General features: G+C 42.4%; 1 protein-coding gene across 1 annotated transcript in view; it reads left to right on the forward strand.

Annotated features, from left to right (window-relative positions):
* GUCY2F (guanylate cyclase 2F, retinal) overlaps positions 1–20,295 on the forward strand; it is a 122,278-nt gene extending 101,983 nt beyond the window's left edge. The window contains 8 exon segments of the mRNA XM_008709304.2: positions 217–365; positions 2,625–2,788; positions 3,573–3,765; positions 7,317–7,491; positions 10,746–10,844; positions 13,780–13,874; positions 20,030–20,118; positions 20,208–20,295. Of these exon segments, the coding sequence (XP_008707526.1) occupies positions 217–365; positions 2,625–2,788; positions 3,573–3,765; positions 7,317–7,491; positions 10,746–10,844; positions 13,780–13,874; positions 20,030–20,118; positions 20,208–20,295 (1,052 nt within the window).
* Positions 20,296–25,700: the final 5,405 nt, after the last annotated feature.

Here is a 25,700-nt window from a genome sequence, read left to right on the forward strand (position 1 = left end):
ATTAATTTCTTGTCCCCTCCTCAATTGACTAATACTTCCTTTGCTCAGAGACAACTTATATTCAAGCCACTTAAGGAGAAAGCAAAGGAGATGGACTTTCTATGATGTTTTTTTTTTTCTGGTTAACCTCTTTCTTTGCTAAAACTCCATGATCTTTGTCAAATCTTAGTGCTTTTTCTATGATTTATAAAACTTTCTCTTCTTACTTCTGGACAGAAATCATAGACAGACTTAAGAAGCCTCCTCCTGTGTACAGACCAGTGGTTCCTCCTGAGTATGCCCCTCCAGAATGTCTCCAGCTGATGAAGCAGTGCTGGGCTGAAGCTGCAGAACAGTGACCAACTTTTGATGAAATATTTAATCAGGTCAGGAATCTGTGAATCTTAGCACTGCCCAGAAGTCATCCTAAAGCCAGCCTACCCAAAACTAACTCCTTGGGTTCTCATCATATTGTGAAAGGAAACTCTTGCAAGAGAAAAAAAAATCGCTCTTCTTGGGGAGGAAGCTGTCGGGTGGCTACCTGGGGCCTTTGATACTGTAGCATCCCCAGCACATCCTCTAAGAGCGCAATGGTTGATTTTAATGTGCTTCTGTATATGAACCTCTGTTTCAGACCATCTACAATCTGACCTTACCAACCTTTCAGAACTAGAATTGAACGACTGGGCACTTGCAAGGCAATGGCATTTAGACTGTTAAAAGATGGGTGTCATAGAATAGATGCAGGTCCTCATACAGCCATGTTTGCTTTGGAGATCCCAGAGAACTCTGCTGAGTATACCACTGAAGTAATGCCAGGTGGTTTTGAGGGGTTAGGAAAGACATAGTGTCTTTCAAAGGATGCTCATGACAGAAGAAAGTGCAAATGGGGAGTACAAAAGCAGGAGATTTTTTGGGTTCCTAGGGAACCACTTGAGGCAATGAGTGCAAAAAAATGGTAAACTCTCTCCTGAAGATACTGAATTTCTAAAGAGGCTGACTCTTACCCTGGAGTTGGGGATAGGAAGGGGGAAATGAGGAAAGGATAGAGAGAGCCCCGCTAAGGGGAGCTAGGGTGCAGTTCTTATGTTGGAATATACAGCTTAGGGCTTTGTTAAAACTACAGGATACTGAAACTGAGGGTTCTCTCTGTGAGTGCTGTGTCAGCTCTGGTGGAGAGGCTTTTGAGCCTGGCTGGAGTACAGCACTGAGATGCTTTGTGAGTAGCAGGTATCTGAGGCAGAAAAAAGAAAGAGTTGGATTGAAAGCCTGAGGGGCCCTGCATATGAAGTCATCCATGTCCCCAACTAACAATGCCTCCATTAGCCTGGCTGGGTTTCTTGAGGACACTCAAACAGGTATTCAATAGTATGGAAAAGGCAAAGGACCATGAAGGTCACATTTCTGAAAACTTACCATGAGGCAAGAGAAAAAACATTTGCCCTTGTGTTGATGCTAGAGATGTTATTTCAGAAGGCAGCAGAGAAGCTGGTGATAGGAGTGCACATCATACAGCCTTCAAATAGACATTGGTGGGGCTGCCTTCACTGAAATGCTTTGGTGGAAGTTTAGATTGTCTGAGAGACCAGGATAGCTTGCCAACTTCCCTGCAGCTTAAGAAAGCTTAAATGGAAGGAGGAGGAGAGGGAGGCTCCCTGGGTTAGGCAATAGGGGAGCCTTAAACATCTGAGCAGGCTACTGAGATTACTTGCAGGACCTTGGAAGACGTGTAGATGTGGACCAGGCTCAGTTACTCCTGGTCTCAGCCTTGGGGCATTGAGTGCTAAGGGGAGCATGTGTGGCCCAGCTGCATAAGAAGGTTCATTGGGGCAGATTCCTAGATGTCTGTTCAGTGAAACTACCACCAGTCTTTTTATTGTTGTAAACACAGCCTTGTGCACACTGAACACATCAACAAGGAGGGGCAACCCCCTCGTGATTCCAATGCTACGCCAAACTCCCTGTCTCTGTAGATGGACAGGGCCTCAGGAGGGCACATTAAAAATCAGTGGCATGCAGCTACCGCTAAAGGATCAGGGCATAGAATGGGGCAAGACCAGTTAAATTTCTACATGACCCTGACTGGCATGAAGGGTAGGTGATAGGGGCACATCGTTATTCCTGGCCCCCCATGGTAAGATAGTAAGAAATAGGGGTAGATCTTACCATGTAGATCTTGGGTCGTATTTAAGAGATCAAGGAACCATCCACTGTCCAAGAACTGGTAACACACTGGCATTAGAAGTCAGGATGACTTAGTAGGTTGATTATCCAGAAAGGCAGAACAATACTCCCTGCCCTCTCTCCCCTTATCCCACTCACAAATGGCCTGGGCTCAAGACCAGATCCTATTGCTTTTGAAGTGACTTCTACTCATGTGACAGTATCTGAGAGCTGGAGAATCCTTCCCAGAACACTTTTGTTCAGACTTCAAAGAGCCAGAAGTGTAGAGGAAGAGCTACTAAGGGAAAAAGAGCCCTGTGAATGGGCCAGGGTAACAATGAGGTTGAATGGTGACTTTTCCTATCTATACCTAGGTTTACTTCTTTTTAGAGGAAGGGATTTGTGATAAGGGGTCCTACACCATCATCTCTGAGTTTGGAGAGTAAAAATTCTCCTGGCTCCTTTTTCTGTTTTACTTCCAGTTTAAAACCTTCAATAAAGGGAAGAAGACCAATATCATTGATTCCATGCTTCGGATGTTGGAGCAATATTCTAGCAACTTGGAAGATTTGATCCGAGAACGGACTGAAGAGCTGGAAATTGAAAAACAGAAAACGGAAAAGCTTCTAACACAGATGCTACCACAGTATGTGTGAACACCTGAGGAGTGTGAATCCTTGTATCAGTGTGTTCTATTAAAAATAGAAAAAAAAATTACCCATCAACTAACTGCTCCCGCCCCCCCCACCGTCCTGCACCCTCTCTACCCCCAGTAGGCTTGAGTCACACCTTCAAATCAGAGATGAATTGGAAACCAAGGGAGTAGAGCACACCTTCCTAATTTCCCACTACCTGTGGAGCATGCTGGTCATTTAAGTTTTTGGTGCTTCAGTTTTTCTATGTGTCACTTCATGACTTTGCCTGGAAGCTGACCAATTAAAAGGAGTCGGTTCTTTGAGCTCCTAGAAGAGAGTAGCAGAGTTGTTTTTCTAGGGTTTTCCTTCCTTAGTTCAAAGCCTTACCTGTTGATACTGTTTCCAAAGTTTCCAAGGCACCTGATCCTGGTGTAACATGATCTTCTACGAGATAATTGGAGAAACTGATCTCATGCAAAACAACCACCTGGGATCATTCCCTGAGTGAAGGGACAGCTGAGGAAGAAGGATAGCTGAAAAATCTCCACAAAAACAAAGACCAGGGCTGTCTGTTCAGTGCTGTATTCCAGCGTCTGGCACAGTGCCTGGCACACCATAAGCACTCAAAATGTATTTATAGACTAAATTAAAGAATTAATGTTTTCATCCAGATGACATCCTATTCCTCATCATTTACTTGGCAGTGATTTTTGGAGAAATTGTGTTCTAGCAGATGTGTATGTGGCATGCAGGGAGGCCTGTGTCCTCTGAGGAATAGCTGTGTCTGCTTTTCAGATCAGTTGCCGAATCCCTCAAAAAGGGCTGCACGGTTGAACCTGAGGGCTTTGACTTAGTCACCTTGTACTTCAGTGACATCGTGGGCTTCACCACCATCTCAGCCATGAGTGAGCCCATTGAGGTGGTAGATCTTCTCAATGACCTGTACACACTCTTTGATGCCATTATTGGCAGTCATGATGTCTGCAAGGTAAGTTATTGAACAGAGAAATATATTCTAGAGAGAAATTTTTATATGAGGTTTGTAATTCCAAAATTAAAAGGTGGAATTTTAGTAAATGTTGTTATGTAGGAAGTAAAATTTCTTTCTTTCTTTCTTTCTTTCTTTCTTTCTTTCTTTCTTTCTTCTTTCCTTCCTTCTTTCTTTCTTTCTTTCTTTCTTTCTTTCTTTCTTTCTTTCTTTCTTCTTTCTCTTTCTTTCCTATTTCAGTTTCAGATGTAGCATCCAATACTTCATCAGTTGCGTATAACACCCAGTGCTCATCACATCACATACCCTCCTTAATGCCCACCACCCAGTTACCCCATCCCCCCCCCACCTCCCCTCCAACAACACTCAGTTTGCTTCCCAGAGTTAAGAGTCTCTCATGGTTTGCCTCCCTCGCTGATTAAGGAAGTAAAATTTAAATAGTATACCACTCCAATGGTATCTTATTAGAAATGAAAGCCAGACAGAATGCATACAATTTCACACTTTACAGTATGAACCGGGCAAGAGATTGCCAATCAGATTTCTCTTGAGCCGTTTTTAGAACTGAGTCCAAGAAGAGTTTGAAGCCAAAAGGGTTATTGTACTTCAGTGGCTAAGTAACCACAGGGTTGGCAGTCTCATACTAGGTACTGAAGGGGAGACAGAAGAAGCATTGGTGCTTTGCCTGTAGTTGGTGACTGCTACAGAGTTCATCTTCATGAAGCTTGTGTAGCTCTAACACCTGCTGTTAAAACTTGCTTTGTTCTTTTAAGTACCATTTTCATACAAGAGGGAACTCTGGCATCACAGAGGTCGAAGAACTATTAGACCTGAGGGTCTTTGGGATTGATACAGGGTAACCAAGAGCCCACCTAGTGGTCTGAGGTCTAGGGAAGTCATTTACCATGAGGTTGCAACCCCCTGCTCCCACCTTCCCGCCACACCTCCAGCTGTCAATTTCCACTCTTCCTATCCAAGGTTGCAGAAGATGAGCAGAGAACAGATGACTATGTTCACTCATTTGGGTGCCATGCTTCCTGACCCTTGATTTTTATGTGTTGTCTTATCTCTAGACAGAAAATGACTAAAAATCTTATAGCTCGGCAAGGCCATTTCCATGTTCTCTGCAGCATGGATACTTGTCTTATTGTTGGAGAAATATGCCCCAGGCATCCCGAACTTTTGACAGCTCCTCTGTCCCAGGAACCAAGGTAGAGCTGAGGAATGAGTACCTCCATTCATTGGATCCTTCACAGTAGTCGGAAATGTTCCAACTCTCAAATCACACACAGGGCAGTGTGTTTATCTCAGATTAGACAGGGCCCTTTCAGGTCAGGTAGAGCGCCTCAGGGCTAGGCCGCCCACCTAAATAGGGCTCAGAAATAGACATCATACCTGTCAATCAGCCAGAGCTGCAAACTAATCAAGAAGCACACATGGAAAACACAGTGGAGGAAAAATCCATGGAATCAGACTACCTGTCTTAACTTGTTGAACTCAAGCAGCCTGAAGAGAAAAACAAATCACTGAAAGCTAATTCAGTTGAAACTCAAATCAAAGATGATTCAGCTTGGGCAGTAACACAGCCACTGGTTTAATCAATGCAGCTGATACTGTTCAGACAATTGTTGGAAGTCTTAGGGGTGAGACCATAGATATTTTGGTACTCCATGGCTACAGTAGGGAGTTAGTGGGCTGTTTCCAGGTTAGAGCAGGACTATCCAAATCCAAAAATGAAATCTAATTTTTTCAGTCCTGTTTATTAAAAACAACAGTACAAAGGAAATAAAATTGAACCAGCAGTGAGTCACCAAACCCGTTTGTGTTTTCATTTTCTTTACCTGTAAAATTGGAATCACCTCCCCTGGCACTTGATAATCTGAAATGGAAGTGAGAAGGTTACTGCAGAATTACAAAGCTGGTGATTTGTTTTCAGTTTCCGTTCTCCTGACACCACCCAATCTCAACCAGCTCCCTTTCTATACCTCCTCTGCCCTTTCTGTGTCCTTCTGCTGGCTCACGCCAACCACAGTCCTCCATAGCAGTTTCTCACCAAGGCTAGGCAGTGCCAATGCCCCCTGCCCTTCTAATCTCCTTATCCATATCTGTGGGGACTCCTGAGTGACTGACTCGTTTCGAGGAAGCGTCGACCACTATTCTTTGATAATGGCCAGCCAGTGAGTCTCTGCCTTCCATATAACATTTGCATTGTACCTGTTGCCTTCCACTGTGCAGGTAGGCATGCTTATTTGAGGGCAGAGATCCTTTTCTCCAATTGCACCAGGAAAGGGAGGCCCTGGATGGAAGCATGGTGAGGTACAAAGTCCCGTGGGTTCACCGCATTATTGTTACTGGCTATATAGAAAGTCATGATGAGAGGCCTATTGCTGATTACTAAACTTTCTCTGGAGCTGAGTCATGGCCATCATTCCATGGCTTGTGTCAAGACGTATCAGTTTGGTGATGATAATGATGATGATGATCACTTGCACTTATCCATCAGGCAGGCTTTAAGTGCTTTGGCGTATAATAAGTTATTTAAGTCTTTAGAAAACTCTATAAGGTAGGTACTGTCATTATCCCTATTTTACAAATAAGGATATTAAAGCACAGAGAAGTTAAGTGACTTGGCAAGGCCACACAGTTTGTAAATGGTGCATCTGGGATTCTAACCAAGGCAGTATGACATCAGAGTTTCATGGTCTTAACTATTGCATTCCGTGAGTGCAGTTCTCTAAAAGAGCATGGATTTTAACTGGATCCAAACTTGTACTAGCAGAGATGACTGGCACATTTCATGGAAGTCCTTCCAACTTACTTATCTTTTGGATTTACTTGAAAAGCTTCAACTTACTAGTCACCTAAAAGAGTGAGCACACTTCTTTTGGGAAGATGAGGAATACTGGTGTCCAGCTCAAAGCAGCTGAGGGAGGGTTCTGCTGCCCCTTTGAGAGGTGGCACTAGGAGAGGAGGAGGTAGCTGGGGGAAAAAAGACTCAGTTCTCATACCCAAGGGACTACAAAACTGACTTCATCATATTAGCAATGCAAAGCAGAAGGAAGAATCTCTTCCACCTCCTTCTTTTTCCTTTCTCTATACTTGCCTTAAGGCTGCCCTGGCTCATTTACCAGAAATCTTCTAGAGAAACGCTTGCTAGAGGAGTGCCATATTCACCTTCTCCTAGGGGGTTCTTCCATGGACATCCATGGATACTCCTAGAAATCTCCCCTTTTCCTTCTCCCAGGAATTACTTGGGGCCTGATAATTCTCTAGGGCCAGCCAGAAACCTGCAAAGTAGCTTATTTCAGAATCTATGGGTGTGGGACCTAGACATCAATTTTTTTTCATGAAGTTCCTTAAGTGATTCTAATATGTAGCCAGACCTTGAACCTCTGACAGTTTCTCCCCATCTTCCTCACTTGACAAGAAATAAGCCTCCCTCATACCCCTTAAACGCTGTGAAACACACACACACACACACACACACACACACACACACACACACACACGTGTGTTATTTGCCTGCTAATTCTATTTCCCCTGATTCCCAGGTAGAGACCATTGGAGATGCTTACATGGTGGCCTCAGGCCTCCCAAAGAGGAATGGCAGCCGTCATGCAGCTGAGATTGCAAACATGTCCCTAGATATCCTGAGCTCCGTGGGTACCTTTAAGATGAGACACATGCCAGAGGTGCCAGTCCGGATTTGAATAGGCCTGCATTCAGGTAACAACAGCCAGCTAAAATAAGAAAAGATGTTGCCATGTGCCTCAAGAGAATATTAGAAAAGGTCGGGGAAAGTAGTGCTTCCCTGATAACTGGCAGCTGGATTATCCAGGTGTCTAGTGCTGCCTAATTTCTTTATGCCTATCCAAGTTTTACTTTCTTCCCAGCACCTGCACTACCCCATTGGGCAGCAGCCCTTGTTCTAGGTACCAAACGCTTTCAATCTACCTTTCTTGTTAGAGCCAACATTTCCTATGTGCCTCAAGGGAAGACTAGAGAAAGGGTAGTGCACCCCTGATTACTTTATGCCTAAAACTTCCCTCAACTGGCTTTTATGACGTGCTCCTCACCCTCTGAATGCTTTTTCTCCATTTCATTCACTGGCTGTCCTGGCAACTCCTGCTTTCTAACTGTGGCTCCTCACCCATGTTCTGCAAAGCTCTGAGTTGTGGTCTCCTTGCTCTCCGCGTGTCTTGATATGTTTCTCAACCAATCCAACCTGGCTTTCATTTTGTACCATTGTCTGATAATCTCTTCTGTCTCTACCTGTCCCTTAAATATTGATATTCCCCAAGGTTTTGTCTTTCATCTACTGTTTTTCTCCCCTTACATACTCTTCTCTCAATCATGTCTATGGTTTAACTGATGACTTCCAGCCCCACTCTGTACATGTCTTCTCCCTTAAGCTTCAGCTTTGTATATCAAACTTGCCACTGAAATTTCCACCTGAATGCTCTACATGGACCTCAGACTCAAATCCAAAACAGAATTATTTTCTTCCCACATAAGCTTCCTCCTCTTCCTGTATTTATTCTCTATTTTAGTTGGTGGTACTACCGTCCACCTAGTTATTCCAGTTAGTTTTGGGAGTCATCCTCCTTGACTCATCCCTCACCCTGCCTTTCACCATTCAACCATTTACCAAGTCTTGAGCATTTTACCTTTTAAATATTTCTTGAATCTGTCTTGTCTCTACTTGACTCTCATGACTCAAGTCTAGCCACCAGCATCTTTTGCTTGGATCACTGCAATAACATCTCCTCGCTTCCACTCTTGCTTCTTTCTATCCATCCTTCTCATAGTCATTAGCATAATCTGTGTTTACTTGTTTCTCCTTCCATTAGACCATAAGCTTCTTAAAACATTTTTTGGGGGGAGGGTGCCTGGGTGACTCAGTTGGTTGAGCATTCCACTCTTGGTTTTGGCTTAAGTCATGATCTCAGGGTCGTGGGATTGAGCCCCACATCAGGCTCCACACTCAGTAGGGAGTCTGCTTGAGAACCTCTCTCCCTCTTCCCCTGCCCTGCCCCCCTTGTTTGCTCATGTATGAGTGCTCTCTTTCTCTAAACTGAATAGATAAAATTTTTTTAAAAAGTTAAAAAATTTTAAGTAGACTCCATGCCCAATGTGGGGCTTGAACTCATGACCCCGAGATCAAGAAACACATGCTTTTCCAACTGAGCCAGTCAGGTGCCCCTAGACTCTATAAGCTTCTTGATGGCAGGAACCATATCTGACTCATGTTTGCATCCTGAATGCTTAGCACACAGCAAGTGTTCAGTATTTTTCTTTTAAAGAAAAGCCCTCATCTCTCATTTGTGTTTCAGTTCCATATCACCAACACTCCTCAGCACATTTCTTCTTAGATGATTCACCATTATTTTGAATTCAATGTATCTAAAAGTTCAAGTCACCTTTTCCCACAAACCATAAGCCAATGCCAATTTTCTCATGGTTGTCAGACAGCCAACAAGTCTGTTGATTCTCCTTTCATATGTCTCTCTTTCACCTCCCCCTTCTGCCCACCCCCTTCCCATCATCTCCTCCTTCCCAGTATTCATAACCTTGTGCTTGCATTATAGCTACCTAACAGGTTTCCCTCATTTTACTTTCTCCCCTTTCAATGCATTCTATACACTGATCTGAGAAGAAAAAAGGAAAAATCATTTTTGTCATGGAATTCCCTGCTCAAAATTCTCTAGTGGTTCAAGGTCTTCCATCTTGTACAGCCCAATATCCAATCTTGTCTCCAGTTTTTCCTTAGCCCCTGAACTAAGCAGACTGCTTTCTCTAAAAGCTTCCCAAAATTCCATGCTCAATCCAAACCACAAATCTTTGATTCTTGTCCCTTTTCTCCTACTTAAATCTTACCCACCCATCACAATTCAAACAAAATCCTGTCTTCTCCTTTGGACCCTTCTTGACTGAACCAGGTCCTAATAAGCACCCCCTCCCACTTATCTTACTTTCAACCATACATTGTCTTGGGTTGTTGCTTAATTGCTTCCTGTTTAGTAGTCTCTTTAATTAGACTATAAACTCCTAAAGAACTGAGATCGTGTGTTACATTTCTTTTTTATTTCCCTTGGAGCCTAGCTCAGTGCTCAATGAATGCATATGAAAGGGTGAGAAATGAATTAAAATGAAAAACATAAGTTTTGTAGTTATTATTTATTTTTATCCTTATAAATTAAAGAAAGAACTTTTTGAAGGAAAAATGTTTAATTACTTTCTTTAACTCAGGAAATAGCAAGAAGATAATGCTGAACAATTTTAAATAGGAAGGGAGCAGAGGCCAGAAACGTAAGGGTAGAGAACTTTTTAGATACTCCTGAATTAGGTTTTCAGTATGGTTGCTGAAGTTTTTTTCAGGTAATGTTCACTATCTGAACACCTAACATGGCCATATTGAAATGCAAGAACAAAACACATTCTAAGAGTAAATAGAATATATTCTTGGATTATCTATATATGCTGCTTGTCCATGCCCCTAACACAAATGATTGAAAGTCAGCTCTACTTCTTTTCAGATTTTCCAATTGTCTTAGCAATAATTCTCCTGGGAAATAAATAGCCCCATGAGATCCCTCCTTCTGACCCTAAGACATAAGAAAGGGTCACATTTTTTTTTATTGCAACAAACATGCTTGGATCCTGAGTCCCTGCCCAGGCCTTTCTGGTTTGACTTTTATGCTTATTTGTCCCTGTTGACAGATGTAAGTATCTTGGGTGTAACTGTGACTTGGAAAAAGAATATAAATCAGAAGGGTAGTTATGTCTGCGTCATTATAAACTTGCTTTCTTGGAGGGCAAAGAGTTTATTATTTATTGTAGGACTTTCTTCAGATTCCCAGAGCTATTTGGTGGCAACTTTGTTCTTTTATGCAGCTACATTCCTTCCTTTGGCAGTGTTCATCTATTAGCATTTGATGTATACCTGTTGACTGTAATCCCAACTGACTGCTACTCTACAGGGCCGGTTGTTGCTGGAGTGGTGGGCCTCACCATGCCCAGATACTGTCTGTTTGGAGACACTGTGAACACAGCTTCTTGGATGGAATCAACAGGGTTACGTGAGTACCTAAGTGATGGGATGGGATGGTAACCTCCTACTGTTGGAAAAGTGATTATTTTTCAAGAGGGGGAAAGGGAGCAGGATACCTGATGTTTTAATGTTTTTTAAAGAAATAAAAGCTAATTTGAGAAGATTAAGATTTTACACACATATTTCCTGGTCTCTAATGGCAAGCCAGTAGGGGGTGATGTTGGATTAAACATATACCTTTCTTGTCCTAGAAATGAAGCTGCAGCTAAGTGATACTGAAACAGTCAGTCAATTTGATCGAAACAGCTAAAAATGTTCTTTGGGTAAAGAAAAAAATTGGCCAGCCTGGTGGATTCGGGGAAGTCATGTTGAAAAAAGAAAAAGTAAGGGACTGGCATTTTTAGTTTTTCAACTAGTTTGTGGAGACACACCCAGAACCAGCTGCCTCCCACCCGACTACCGTTTGCTGCTCTAGTTCTCTTTTCGAACTAGTTAGGATCCTAGAAGTTCTGGTTTTATCAAATAGTCCCCTTGACTTTAGCTAGCAATAATCCCTCCACTTAAGGAGCTTGGAAATCTGAAATAATTCATTCTAATTTGCCTGTATATAAAATCTTTAGTTTTTATCAAAACAGGCATGGTGTCAAAGATACCATCTCCCCCCCTCTTCATTGAGAATAAAACTGTACAAATCTTTATGCCAGCTGTCTGTTGCCGGCACCTCTTTATCGGTTATTTACTGCCACTACTAAGGCAACGTCAGAATCACAACATGCCTTTACCTTTACCATGGTTGAGCAAAGCAATTTGTTTACGCTAATACAGGAAAGCATAGAAAACAATAATAGGTTCTATATACAGTTTTCATGGGTTTTCTATTAAAAAACACTGAAGCTCTTAACAACCCTGGCTTTGGCAGCTACTAGGCAAGACAAGCTCTTCCCAAACTCCGGAAGTATATGCAAACTAGTCACTGATGATATGGTGGCCTATATCACAGTGGGTGGTGCCCTGTCTGACCCCACTCCTCATCACTCATGTGCAGAAACAGGCTTGCACAATGGGTCCAGTCTTAGTCAATCTAGCCTGTGCGGCCATGATTAAGGAGGCAGCACGGAACTTAGAAGCTGTTGTCAGAATAAATTTTCTGACATCTGGGAAAGTCTTCGAACTCCACAGACATGGCAGAAGCCATGGAAGTAGTCATCCAGGAACTGCTGCATGCATATGACTTTGCTCTTGAAGTGTAACCCAAGATGAAGCGAAATTGATCATGGAACAACAATGCGAATTTGGCACAGCACTCTAGACTGATGTAAGCTTGTAGAAGACTGAAGTCATATTCTGGTCTGCACCAGGGAAACTCCAGTTATTTCACATTGGAAATACAGAGCTGAGAGCAGAAATTGAATTTTCAGATTTAGGCAGCACCTTGTCCAGTGATCAGCTAGGAAGAAGAAAATGGAGTGAATCATGCACAGCAGGTGTTTATTAAGCACTGACTATGCAATGGAAGGCATTGTGAGGGACACAAAGAAGCAGGCACATGTGGTCTCAGCACTAAAGGAGCTGGTTAGTGTGCTTTTCTGGAAACTAATGACTGTGACCAAAATAGGGCATTAAGCTTCACACCTGACTGAAGTTTTGCAAAGAGGTAGCCTCATGTTGGATATGAGACCAGGACATGTTAGAGTTCTATTAAAAAATTAATTTCATCAATATCTCCATTATGGCCAGTTGAATTCATTGATTCTGGAATGCAAGTAACTGGTGACCCAGTCCTGGAGTGAGTCTCCTTGCCACACACCTGGATGCTCGTTAGAATGAGCTATCTCTCTCTTTTGACCTGTGTGTTCCCCACTAGTAGAATTATGACTGACGACCAGATGCTAATGGAATGGCATACATGGGGCTGGCTAAGGACACCTAGATGAGCATGTGGCTTTTAGCAACCCTTTTTGAGCAGAGGTTTTGGGTGACCATGAGTTAGTGAGGAAGACACAAACAACAGTACTGAGCTGGAAGGAAAGTTATTATGTTATTAGGTGAAAGTTATTATGTGAACACATAGCAGAAATTTCTTGCCGTTCTTTCCAGCCATGCCTTCCTACTTAGATTGTTCTCAGCTTCTAAAAGAATTAAATTTTCTCAAGTGTGTGTAGGAATAAGTTTTGGATTTTTATTTAGGACTCAACTTGAACAGGTCTTACTTCATAGGATAAGAGTTTTCAAGAAAGTCAAGGATTCTACCTGAGTTAATAATAAATGATTGTTCTTCACCGAGGAATTACACTTAGTTTCTACATAAAATTTTTCATCGTAGTTCTCCATGTAACACTCTTATCCCAGGTGGGGCTCATTAGTTGGAAAATAATACATTGGTGTGTGTATACATCTAGAAGCATCTACCCAAAGGAAAGCTATAAATGTACAATTGTCACAGAATGTTGACTGAGGTCTTGGGACAATTTTATTGATGTTCTATTTTAAGTGCAGCAATGTTGGAAGATAGCTGTATGGATGTGTATGTAAAAAGACACCCTGTTGTCTCTTAAGTAGGATATGTAGACCTTGGGAGCTCTGCTTTAGCAGCAGCCTGTGGAAGAAGCTGCTGAAACCTAACTTCCCTCTGAGGAGGTTACATTTCAGCTGAGAGCACAGTAGTAGTAGCTGGTTTCTCAATCACAACCCTCGAGTTAAATTAACACCTTTATATTGCATGGCCTTTCATCTGAGATAGTGTCTAGGAGGCTGATAGGTGCTATAGCTAACACCTTATTTGGGCCTGGTGAGGAAGGCCACCATTCCCCGTTCCTCCTCCTGTGAAACCCTACCTGAAGCTCTCTCTCGGGGACTTTTCCTAGGGTCTCATTCATTTAGGAGTGGGGGTATTTATTACATTAATATTTTCTCATTGATTCTACCTGGAAGCATCCAAAGTCATGTCTGTCTTTGTTTTACAGCTTACCGCATTCGTGTCAGTCACAGCACCGTGACAATTCTTCGAGCTCTGAGTGAGGGCTATGAAGAGGAGCTTCGAGGAAGGAGAGAGCTCAGGGTATAATGTCTTTTTTTTTTTAATCAAACCACTTGGACCACCTGCTTCTGGAGAGGTTATGGTCTGCTGAAAGAGTTTACCTGGATGTCTGAGACTTAGAGCTATAATTTGGGCAGAATTTCCACCCCTATTTGCAGTTGCCGAGAGATTGTTCCTTTTTGCTTCAGTTTTCTTCCCTTTAAAATATGGCCACCGTGAGGAGGATTGTTAGAACTTCTTCTGAAGTTTTCAGACTATGAGCTGCATCTTTCTCTCTTAAAGGATAGCCCAGAATTTGGCTTTTCAGTGAGCTGCACTATTATTTACATCATCTAACTTCCATTTTATTTACTCTTTGGCAGTTCCAGACATGATTCAATAAGCTAAAGTATTAGTGAGTTTGGGTTTTCTATTTGCCTGCTCAGTGGCCACCTTTCTAATTTTTCATCCACACTATTAACAATCCCTCCCCCCCATTTACAGAGAGGTTTTATGTCTTCCCCCAAGGACCAGGAGGAATAAAGTCAGTTCCTGTGAAAAACATTTTGCAGCATCTTTTCTCTCTGTTAGGACTATCCCTTGATCTGGGATTCAGGATTAGAATAATTTTACCTTTTCTTTTTTTCTTTTTTGCTATCTCCACTGGATTCTTTTCATTTTCCTCTGGATAACCCCAGAGCCCCTGACTTCCCCATTTGTAAGAGGCTCTAGAGAGCTGATCATCTAACTTCTTCATTTTTAGACGAGGAACCAAGGCCCAGAGAGGTGAAGTAACTTGATCAGGGTCACACAGTCAGCTGGCAGAATCAGGACAAAACCCAGGAAGTCTGACTTCCCATTCAGTACCCTTTCTATGGTACCATTGTGCATGAAAATTATTTTCTCAGTCATTATACTTGGGCAAACCAAAACCCAGGTACTGAGGGATCCACAATTTGTTTCTGTCATTGGCAAGCCTTCCTCAGATGGTGGCAATTTACGTATAAAAGGATTTCAGAAGTTAGAGATTGGAAGACTTGATTCTGGTTGATCAGTTCCTTTTCTGGCTAGTTCTGGTTTGTCTCTTCCAATAGATCTTAATATCTTCTAGCAGATGTGATGAGTCATTTATGAGGGGACAGAGGTTCCTATCCCACCTCTGCAGAGAACTCAGTGAGATGATAGGAGTGGTAAAATTACTTAAATAGTGAATCACCTCACTCAAGCCACCTAGGCGATCCCTCTATATATTGACATTTCTTAGCAGAGGAGGACAAAGATGGCTTTATTTCCTGAGGCACTTACCTCTCTGTATTGCTGGGTACATATTCTATCATCTAAAAGCTGAAGAGCTGAAGAGGTGACACTTTTGAAACTGAAAAGGAAAAATATGGCCCCACCCCCATGGCTTTTATTGCCCCCCAAATTCCAGTTAGGAAGAATCATATCTTTGGGTGTTTTGAGTACAAAAACAGGACTACTTCAAAAGGGCCCTTTGCAGCTTCACAGTTTCCCTTACCCCAGGGAATTTGGGAACCTGCTACAGCAAGTTGGAGGAAGAGGTAGGGAGAAGCTTCCCCTGAGGCCATGTCAAGCCTTGCTTATTGAGGGGGTAGAGGCTTCCTGATCAAAAGGGAGATACTGAGAGAGAAGAGAGGGGGGCCCCAGGGGAAAGGAAGGGGCAATGTGAAGAAGAGAATAGGAAGTCTCAAAGAAGAAAGAAGATGGGAGATCCTGTCTGCCTCTGTATCCCTGCCCCTGACCAGAGGCAGGTGTTGGACGTTACATAGTAGGGACTGGGGGACAGGAGATTCCTTGTCACTCGGGGGCATGCAGTATATCCCCAATAAGACCACATCACCAGTACACTTCAGAAATTCTGATTCAACATTTCCATCCCTCATTCACTCTGTGTTGCTGGAAAGCAATAATTGCTTTAGTACATGGGTCAGAAGGACCACATTTGATAGCCTGCCAGGTGTGGTGGCAAAGGCGATAGTTGAAAACATCCTCTCTTTTCCAGCTGGCTGATATTTGAAATTCCTCCATCAGAGTCTCTTCTCTTGGGCTCAAGGATTGGATCCAGTAACAACACTCTTTTCCCACTCCATCTCCTTCATTGGAGTGATGACACTTTGTTGCTTCCCCTAGTGGAATCAAAAGTGTGGATTTGGTTGGGTGAGAGAAGAGAACATAGTGCAGTTGAGTAATTAGGTGGGTGGGGTTTACAAAGAAAGATATCAAACTGAGGAAGTTGAGGTAGGTTGGGGGAAGACTCATTTAGAGGTGACAAGCTCAGCCTCTCTGGGGAGTTGTCCTACTGCACACCTCAACCCCCTCTTGTACTGTACTGACAACAAATCATCAGTGCTTAACTGGCCAATTCTGCTTTTTCCAGTATTTCTCTCCTAACAGCCCAGTGATAAGTCATCTTATTACCTCTTCTCTTACATGAGTCCTATTTCAGTTACTGTTTTTCTGACAAGTTTGAAGCTTCTTGCTGAGACTTTGTATATATCTAGGCTTATCAGTTGTATTTACTAAGGCCTCTTAGGTAAATTTACATTCTGAGAAGACTTTCCCAAATGGTTGTTCTGAGCCAGTTTACATCCTTGCCAGAGGTGGGCACTTGTGTCTTGTCTCTGAATTCTGGGGCTAAATAGTATTTGATTCTAAGGCCCCTAAGCAATAGTCCTATTTTATTTGTGATTTCTCTTTATTCCCCAACCTCTTCCACTGCTATCTTCAACCTCTAAACTCACATGCACAAGTTTGCACATGTGTAAGCATGTGCAGCCACACATATGCACACGCAAACACATACCAGCAATTGAGCTAAGAAGTAATGAGCTTGGGGGAGCCTAGGTGGCTTAGTCGGTTAAGTATCTGACTCCTGATTTTGGCTCAGGTCATGATCTCAGGGTTGGGAGATCGAGCCCTGTTTTGGGCTTTGTGCTGAGTGTGGAGATTGATTAAGATTTTCTCTCTCTCTCTCTCTCCCTTTCCTTCTGCCCCTCCCCACCTCCCTCTCCCTAAAAAAGAAGAAAAGAAGAAGAAGAAGAAGAAGAAGAAGAAGAAGAAGAAGAAGAAGAAGAAGAAGAAGAAGAAGTAGTAGTAGTAGTAGTGGGATTGTATTGGCAGAGTCATGAAGGTCAGAGGTCTGGTCTGTAATTCTTGTCCCATCAGTGACTTGTGTGTGACATTGGACAAGTAACTTTATCCTCGCTGTGCTTCCATTTCTTCACATAGAGTCCTCTTCTGACCCGTGATTATCAAAAAGCTCATTAATCACAAGCTTTAAAATTCCCAACAGTTGCTTTTTGGCCTCTGGACCTGTCCCTTGACTCCAGTGTGTTGGAAAGCTATGTGATATAGAAGGAAGAGCATTTAAAATCTGGAGTCTAAGATGTTAACTAGACATTGTGATGAGCATTTTATAATATATATACATATCAAATCATTATATTGTACAGCTGAAACTAATATAATGTTGTATGTCAGTTATACCTCAATAAAAAAATAGCTAAGTCGTAGTAAAAAGAAAATAAATAAAACTTGGAGTTTAGTAAAATTGGGTTCAAGTTCCAGCTATGCCTGCTTATTGACAAGTCATTTAATTTCCATGAAACTCAGTGTCCCAGTTTGCAGAATGAGGTTGATAATAAACCCCCCTTACAGAGTTTTTGTGAGAATTAAGAAGACAGGAGATGCCAAAATATCTTAAAAGTGTCAGGCCAAAGTAAGATGCGATTATTGGGGGGGTGGGTTTCTCTGGGACTGCCTAGGGATTGATACCAAGTCAAAGGGTTTGCTTTAGGTTTTAGTTGTTGCATACTTGTTCCCCCCTTTCTCTCTCTTCAGCAGAATTTTGGAAATAGGGTGGGTAAACAGAGAGCTAGGATTCTAAGAATTCTCCTGGATGGGCTCCAAAACCTCAGAGAGCCCCTGGGGCTCCCCTGCATACTCTTTGATTTGGAAGCTTGCCTGAGTCCATAACACTCCCATTCTCTTTTGCAACCATTAGTTTTGGCATCCCAGTGTGTGTCCCAGGACTCACCCAACTATCTGGACAATCCTGGCATCCACAAAGCTCCCTTGGGAATTGGCACACTGTCCCAATAGCCTCTAGATCTCAAGACAAACAGCCAAATATGCCTGGGGGTTGGGATCCTCAAGTTTGAGTTTTAAGAGTATGTTTTAGCAGGGGCGCCTGGGTGGCTCAGTCGTTAAGTGTCTGCCTTTGGCTCAGGGCGTGATCCTGGTGTTCTGGGATCGAGCCCCACGTCAGGCTCCTCCACTGGGAGCCTGCTTCTTCCTCTCCTGTTTCCCCTGCTTGTGTTCCCTCTCTCGCTGGCTCTCTCTCTCTCTTTGTTGAATGAATAAATAAAATCTTTAAAAAAAGAAAAAAAAGAGTATGTTTTAGCAAAGTGAGGTCCAATGACAACTTGAGTATTCCAAGTGCTCAAGGGTTGAGTTTTCCAGTGAATGGAACAATCTATCTGCTGAACAACTGTTCTGTATGAGACACTGCACTAGGTACTGTGAGGAAAAGAGCTTAAGAGGCAGAAGATTTGGGCTTGTATTTAGAGCCCAAAACATGGCCCGACAGTGTTTTTATTTAACTGCACTGTGAGCTCCTGAAGGACAGAGCCATTTCTGTATTTCCACACCTGGTAAAGTGAGGGTAGAATAAATGTAAGAATGAGTGATATGAGTATATTTTAAAGTTGTTCACTTCTTTTGAAAACAGAGTGGCTCCAAACAGTCCAATTATTTGAGGCTTAGGATGAGTTGGTTGCCAGCTAGTGAAGATTGGGCTGTTGTGGTATTCTCTTCCTACTTGCCTATAGTGGGCTTGTTCAGAGAACCAAATATCTGCAAAATGCTTTGAGATTCTTCCATTAAATGTGCTTATTATTATAATGGTTGTTGTCATTATTGTTAAGGGATGAATATATGTGATATAAAATAGAGAATAATGAATCTGATATTTAAAGGGGGGGCAGCCTAATTGGAATTTCTAAGTTAAACAATTTAGAACTGTTCCAAATGAGATCAGCCAAGAGTGAGACCATATTTCAGATTAATGAGTTGGAAACACATCCCATTACTTTTCTCAGTCTTAGTAAACACATTTTTTTTCCTTATGGATTGGAGGAAATGAAAGAACAGATGAAAGACAATTGAAAGGAGGAGAGCGAAACACATTGATTGAGAGGAGGGTTTATTAGAAAAAAGGGGAGGGCAAAGCAGAAGCAGAAAACTTGGCTCCTCCGAGGTCGTCACTTAGGCTCTGGGGGGACCAGCTGGAGTTTACACTCCCTTGGTTCTTGACAACCAAGGAACTCTTCTCAGGCCCATGGTTCTTGACAACCAAGAAACTGGGCTGTAGTTGGAGGCCTCCCTGGGGTCTCTCTCTACCTGTGAGAATCCTTTGGCAGGAAGAAAAGAATACTGCAGAAATGTACACCTCTCTAAGCAGCCAGGATGCCTTAGTCTTTAAAGTTGCACAGCCTGCTTTCCATTTGTATTCCAATTATTAGGTTTTGTGAGAGCCCTTGGGTGGCGAGTTTTCAGGAGAGGCAGACTCTGAATATATGTACTCTAGACAGGAAAGACAATGGGATACCTAAGGCCAAAAGATTAGGGCAGAAATGACAAACAAAATCTTGATGTTTGGTTACTATGAAGCCAGACAGCTGTACATCCCCAACGATGGAACTGTGTGGCAGTGGGTAGAAAAAACATCTGGATGACAGCTTCAAATGGTGTTCACTTTTCTTTTTTTTTCTTTTTTTTTAGGGGGGGAGAGGTGGTGTGAGAAGGGAAGAGAGAGAATCTTAAGCAGGCTCCATGCTCAGCGTGGAGCCCAAGGCAGGGCTCCATCTCATGACCCTGAGATCATGACCTAAGCTGAAATCAAGAGTTGGATGCTTAACTGACTGAGCCACCCAGGTTCCCCCAAATGGTGTTCACTTTTCATCTGCCTACTGTGTCAGCTTATGGAGAATTCCTGAGGCTCAGGTATATATGGCAAGGAAGCTGTGCAGGAAGGAAGACTCCAGGGAGTGGTGACAAGGGGAAAGCAGAGATCATTTCTGAGCCAAACTGAATGCTTATACCCCATTGATCAGAAGCACGTCTTTGGGAAAATTGGTTATAGCACGTTTAAGATTTTCTGTATTTTCTATAATAAGGGCAAAGGCACAGAAGAGACCTTCTGGCTGGTTGGAAAAAAAGGCTTCACGAAGCCCCTTCCTGTGCCCCCACCAGTGAGCAAAGATGGGTAAGTAAAGTTCACACTTAATTAGAGTCTTCCTATGCCCCATTCTTTTCCACTGTCTTCACCATTTTTGTGTCTCTTCTGACCCACAGGCAAGTGGGCCATGGCTTACAACCAGTGGAGATTGCAGCCTTCCAAAGAAGAAAAGCAGAAAGGCAGCTGGTGAGAAACAAGCCATAAGGTAATGGCCAGCAGGAAAACAGAGCATGGGAGTTTGCCAAATTTTCAGAGCTGGGGCTCCCTTTGGCATGGGTGCCAGTCTCGGCCTACATTCTGTTGGCAGAGTGTGATGAAGTTGGTGAATTTCCAAGCTCCATTGAGTTGAGCAAAAACCTTGTGGGGAGGCCTGTTGCAGAGCAAGCTTCATCTGAGAGAGGTCGGCTGCCTTGGCCTGAGAGACCCTTGCTTCCTGTGCTGATAACACATTTGAATGTTTACAAAGCTGGCCTCGTCATCCAGTTATCAGACAGGTGCACCTGTCTGTTTCATTGTCAAGTACCTGGACCACACGATGAGACACCTCACATCTCTGGAGTTTCACATCTATCTAAGCAATACAGCAATATTATGATGACCCCCTTTTCCAGGATCCATTGGCAAGACCATCTTTGAGGGGATGTTATGTCATTTCCTCTGGAGGCACTGCTTGATCCCTTCTGAGGTCAGCATTGCCAACCAAAATAAGATTGGTTATTCCTTGACTGCCTGGCTTAAATTCAGGACAATTTCCCCCATTGCTCCTCCTCCTACTAGAATGGTATGATTCCGAAGGAGCAACAACAACCTAATTATCAAGAATTCTCCCCATGTATTTATCTCTGAGGAATCCATTGCTCTCTGGGGCTCCTGTCAGTATCTCTTCTCTACCTTGCTGTCTGGTTTTTTCTTTTATGGGGACTTTGACCCTAAGACCCATTGCTCCCTCCACATATCCTTAGAAATCACAATATTATAAAGTAAACATTAGGGCATCTCCACACACTCCTGCTCCCTCGTTTCTTAGCATGATTCAGAATAATCACAATTCTAGCAGCAACTGCCAAATGCATCCACATACTTCCTGTTTTCCCATTAGCCTCTGATGACTTTGTCAGCTCTCTATGACTAGTTCTTTCCTAAGGAAACCCAGTGTATCTTCATTTCTGCAGCTATCACACGTACCCTCTGTAGGTCATAATATTTATGCTTCAAAAAGGCTTCAGTACTAAGCATGCATCTCCCCTGCAGCCCCCTGTACCACCCTCTGCCATCCTGCCACCTAGGGCCTAGCTCTGTTTTTTTCCTATTGGTCAATACAAGCAGATAGAGCAGCTGGGACACACATTCATCTAATTTCCAGGAACTTTCTTTCCCGTGGGGAAGGAAACACACAGATACACGTAGACACACAGTCAGTCTTTTTCTCTATCTTTCTCTCACAGCAAGAAAGGTCTTGGAAGCTCTTGAAGGGTTTTTCTTTTGGTGGGGTGGCATAGGCAATGTAGGCACTGTGCAAGAACCTGTCCATTCCTAAGAATGTGTTGGAGCTTGTAGAAGACACTGCAGCTGACTCACCATCATTGACTGTGTGCTTCGTAATGCTTTCCCAGCACTACAGATGGATGTGGCTTAGGCCATTTATACTCACTCATCTGCACCCCCTTGACAGAGGGCATGCTTCTGTGGGCTGTGAGTATATGAGACAGATCGAAGCCAACTGGCCCCAAAGTGGATTTGACCTCTGATCTTAGCACTTATGCTTTAATCAACATGTTAATTGACTACAGTGGCCTTGGCAGGCTGTGCAACTCACAAAAATCCTTAAGAAGAGCACTCTTGACAAATATCAGAAGGCTTGACCTAAATCCAAGGGCTCTCAGACATTTCACTTCTCTCATTAAATGTCCTATGTTGATGTCATCCAGTAACACCACCTATTCCATAATGTTTCCAACTTTATGAATTTTCAGGCTAACTCCCAGTGAGATAGACCAACGTACAGAAGACCCACAATACCAGTGAATGCCTCTCACTTGCTGTTGTTGTCATGGGAGCTGTTAGGGGAAAATTTGAAACCTTTAGAGAGCCCTCTGGGGTCAGACAGGGAGGAGAAAAGGATGATGTGAAAGGGACACAGCTTTGGTGAACTAACTGCTGTGGCTGCTTCTCAGGCCAGGCCCTCCTGTCTCCCTAGTAGCTCCTTCTTCATATCCCCAAATATGTACCACTTTCCAAACCTTCGTAAAGGTTATCATTTCATCTAGTCACTTTCCCTAGAATTTCACCAACTGGGCTGTCTGGGATTGATGAGCCTTTCAAACATAGATGGACCTTGTGGAGGGTAAGCAGTAATTAATCCCTCATATCAGAGTGAAGGTGAACTGAGCTAGATGTTCAGGAGCACTTGGAAGTTTCATTTTGATTGGGACCAGGAGAAATGAAGAAGTTTGGCAGTTACGAAAAATGGAAGGTCATAGTGGAGGTCTTCGGACAACACAAGAGCAGTGGATCCCTGGGAGATGGGAGAAGGGTGAAAACAAGTATGGGAGTGGAAAAGTCAGTTTAGATTTCCCCACTTTTAAACCTTTGCTATGGGTTTTCTTTGGACACAAAGAATGGGAAGAAAGCATGCTTTTCCTTCTGCTCTCAGGACCTAGGACCTCTGCCAGAGCTCTAATATAACTGCTCCATGTGGGTTAAATCAGCCTTTGTGAAATGGCCTAGAAACCTGACCACTACATATATATATAACACAGTTTCTATGGAACAAGGCATTCCGAATTCCAAATCATTGACTTATAAATGTTTAGGACACATCTCATTAGTAAGTTGAGGATTACTTATATATTAACATGCCCTCCTTTTTTGTTAAATTTGTAAAAACCCTTATAAATAGCAACATCTAGTTATGCAAACCTGACAAATATAATAATGTTTATTTGTTCAGCAACCCAGGAAAGTTTAGCAAATTGCAAGCTCTTTCTTGTAGAGTGGCGTTGTGTGGCTTGGAATCATTCATATTGAAATCCTGTGAATGGCCTAGGATGGAGAAAGTATACTTACTGTGTTCTCTTTCTCCCACCCAGGAGTGAAGGGCTGTGAGATTGGAATCTTCTCTTGGTGAGGCAATGGAAAAGCTCACTCCAGTTCAACAAATTGTTCTGCCTGGGCAAGAAATTAGTGAATGACTATACCTCTGAGGATGACCAGTCTACAGGGTTATTCAAGCCTAATTCCAGTGTAAGGGGGCCCCTGGGAAGTAACTTTAATAAGTTTTGTTCATTACACAGCTATCACTAAAATGGCCATTTGAATGTAAACTGCAATGGATGTGAACCCTAAGGAAGGGTAGAGAACCACCTCCAAGTTTAGTCATTCTAAAATAGCAGGCCCAACTTGGCCTAAGATAAGAAGGTCTCTATTTTCACAGAAAAAAAAAGTAGGAGGCACTTTGTTTTCTTTTTCATTTCGTTTGAATCTCTAGAAAGTATTTAATGAGCATAAATTTATAACTCAGATACTATGAGATTAGTGCCAGGAAAAAAAAAAAACTTCTAGCAAACATACACCTGAATCCCAGTCCACTGTGACCTCAGTTGACTGGAATGCATAGGGAATAGGGGGGAGGAGAAGAGTCTGGTTAATTGTGTTGTTTGGATAATTGAAGGCTAAGAAGAAATTCCTTTGTTTTCTTATTGCTTATTATTAAAAATCTTTCCACAACTGTCACGGTCTCTTTTCCTGTCTAAGTAAGGAGAATCTAAGCAACATAATTGAATTGTCCTTGCTAGATAGGTGAGTAGCTCACTGGGCCTCAGGGTTATATTCTGAACATGACAGAAGAGATGTAAGAGAGATTGTCAGGGTAAAAGATATAGAATTAGTGGATTGAATTGAGCAATTCCCTTCAAGTTTTGTTCTTTTTCTCCTTTCTCCTGCCCACTCTGCCTTTCAAGCCCCTACCCTGGACCCTAAAATAAATCCCTTTGAACATTTGTTTTTACTTTGTGCTTTTAGTTTTCCAGATTCTAGATTTCCAGGGGTTATTGGCAGTGGCTTGCCACAGTCACATGGACTGAAGCAATAAGACTTAAGTCACAGGCATGTTTAAAATAGTTAAGTAAGATTTTCCTCCCTTTTATTATAAAAAATAATCCCTTTATTAAAACAGCTGAACTCAAACATATCAGCCAGTAAAGCAGTTAATTCTTTTAGAACAAGCCTTTTTTAAAAAAGAAATGCCTAGTGTATAATTTGATACCTTTCTCACTCATATTTATTTTTTCCATTATCAACTCACCCTGAATCTAAGCTTAAAGTCAAAAGCTCTTCCCGGCAGTTTCCCCTCCACTTTCAGTCAAAACACCCGTGGACTCTTCACAGAAGCTTAACCTCTCTCAGCCTCAGGTAGTCTATTTACTACGTTAAAACTGTTCAAGAGGATGCAGAAAAGGCTGAAGTTGCCTTTCAGCTTCCTTGATCAGAGTTTCTAATTCCATTTTCTAGAGATGGCAGAGGAGAAGGAGACATGAGATATCACCCTCTACTTGTGGCTAGGTCCCAGTCAAAAGCTGAGCTTTTAAGAATTCTAGAGAGGCAAAAAAAAAAAAAAAAAAAGAAAGAAAGAAAGAAAGAAAGAAAAAAGAAAAAAAAAAAGAAAAGAATTCTAGAGAAGCAAGGCCTAAGGGAAGTTTCCAAGAAAGATACCAACTCAAAACAAAGGACTTCACTTCTAGAGGAGATGGCACCGCCCTCTAGTATGAATTGGAAGGATCACTGAGGGCAAGGGAGGGGGTTGGGACTGTAGCTATAGGCTCCATGGATTGGGATTCTCGCAAACCTAGTCCAGTCCTTTAGCACAGGAGCTGTAGACCCAGGGCTAGGCCTGCAAAATATTGAGCAACAAGACCCACTGAGGGTGATCCCTTAGCTCTGTGTCTGATCCTATCCCGTATTTCCCTCTTTGGTATTTCTCAAGTCCAGCATGTCAACCAAACCCAACTTTCATAGCCTCCTAATCCTGTCTTATGCATGATCACGTCTTCCTTTGTTTGATTCTGTCATGAACCCCTATCTAAAACCAGTCTATCCTTTCTTGGATTCTTTTTCATTAAGGCCTTCTGCATTGACCAAAACTAAGCTCTCTTTAATTTGCCTTAGCATTTTACTTATCTGTGGAGAAGAAAAACACTCTCTACTCCCGTGTACCATTTGACTTACATAGTAGAGTAAAGCCTACTTCTTATATACACCTGATTATTTCTCTCTTCACCTGTTGCTAGTGCACATGGCTTGATAAAAATGATTTTTATCACAGCTCTTTTCTAGCTTATATTCCTTGTACAAAACAAAATATTTAGAAAACAATCTGAACAATGTTTTCAAACAGATTTGAATTTGTTTAATCACCTCTCATATCTGCTTGTTTTCCTGTGATCTGTCTCTTCTCAAAATAGATTATCAGATAAAGAAAGCAAAATGCTAATGAATTGCAAGTTAGGCTCTACTTATTTGAGGTTTTACCATACTTTACAATGTAACTTAACAAAATGGTCATCCCATGGAGCATCATTTAAGTCCCTTTAGATTTTTTCTTACTGATCTCA

The sequence above is a fragment of the Ursus maritimus genome (genome assembly GCF_017311325.1).
Source record: "Ursus maritimus isolate PB19 chromosome X unlocalized genomic scaffold, ASM1731132v1 scaffold_X1, whole genome shotgun sequence".
In the NCBI taxonomy this organism is placed as follows: Eukaryota; Metazoa; Chordata; class Mammalia; order Carnivora; family Ursidae; genus Ursus; species Ursus maritimus.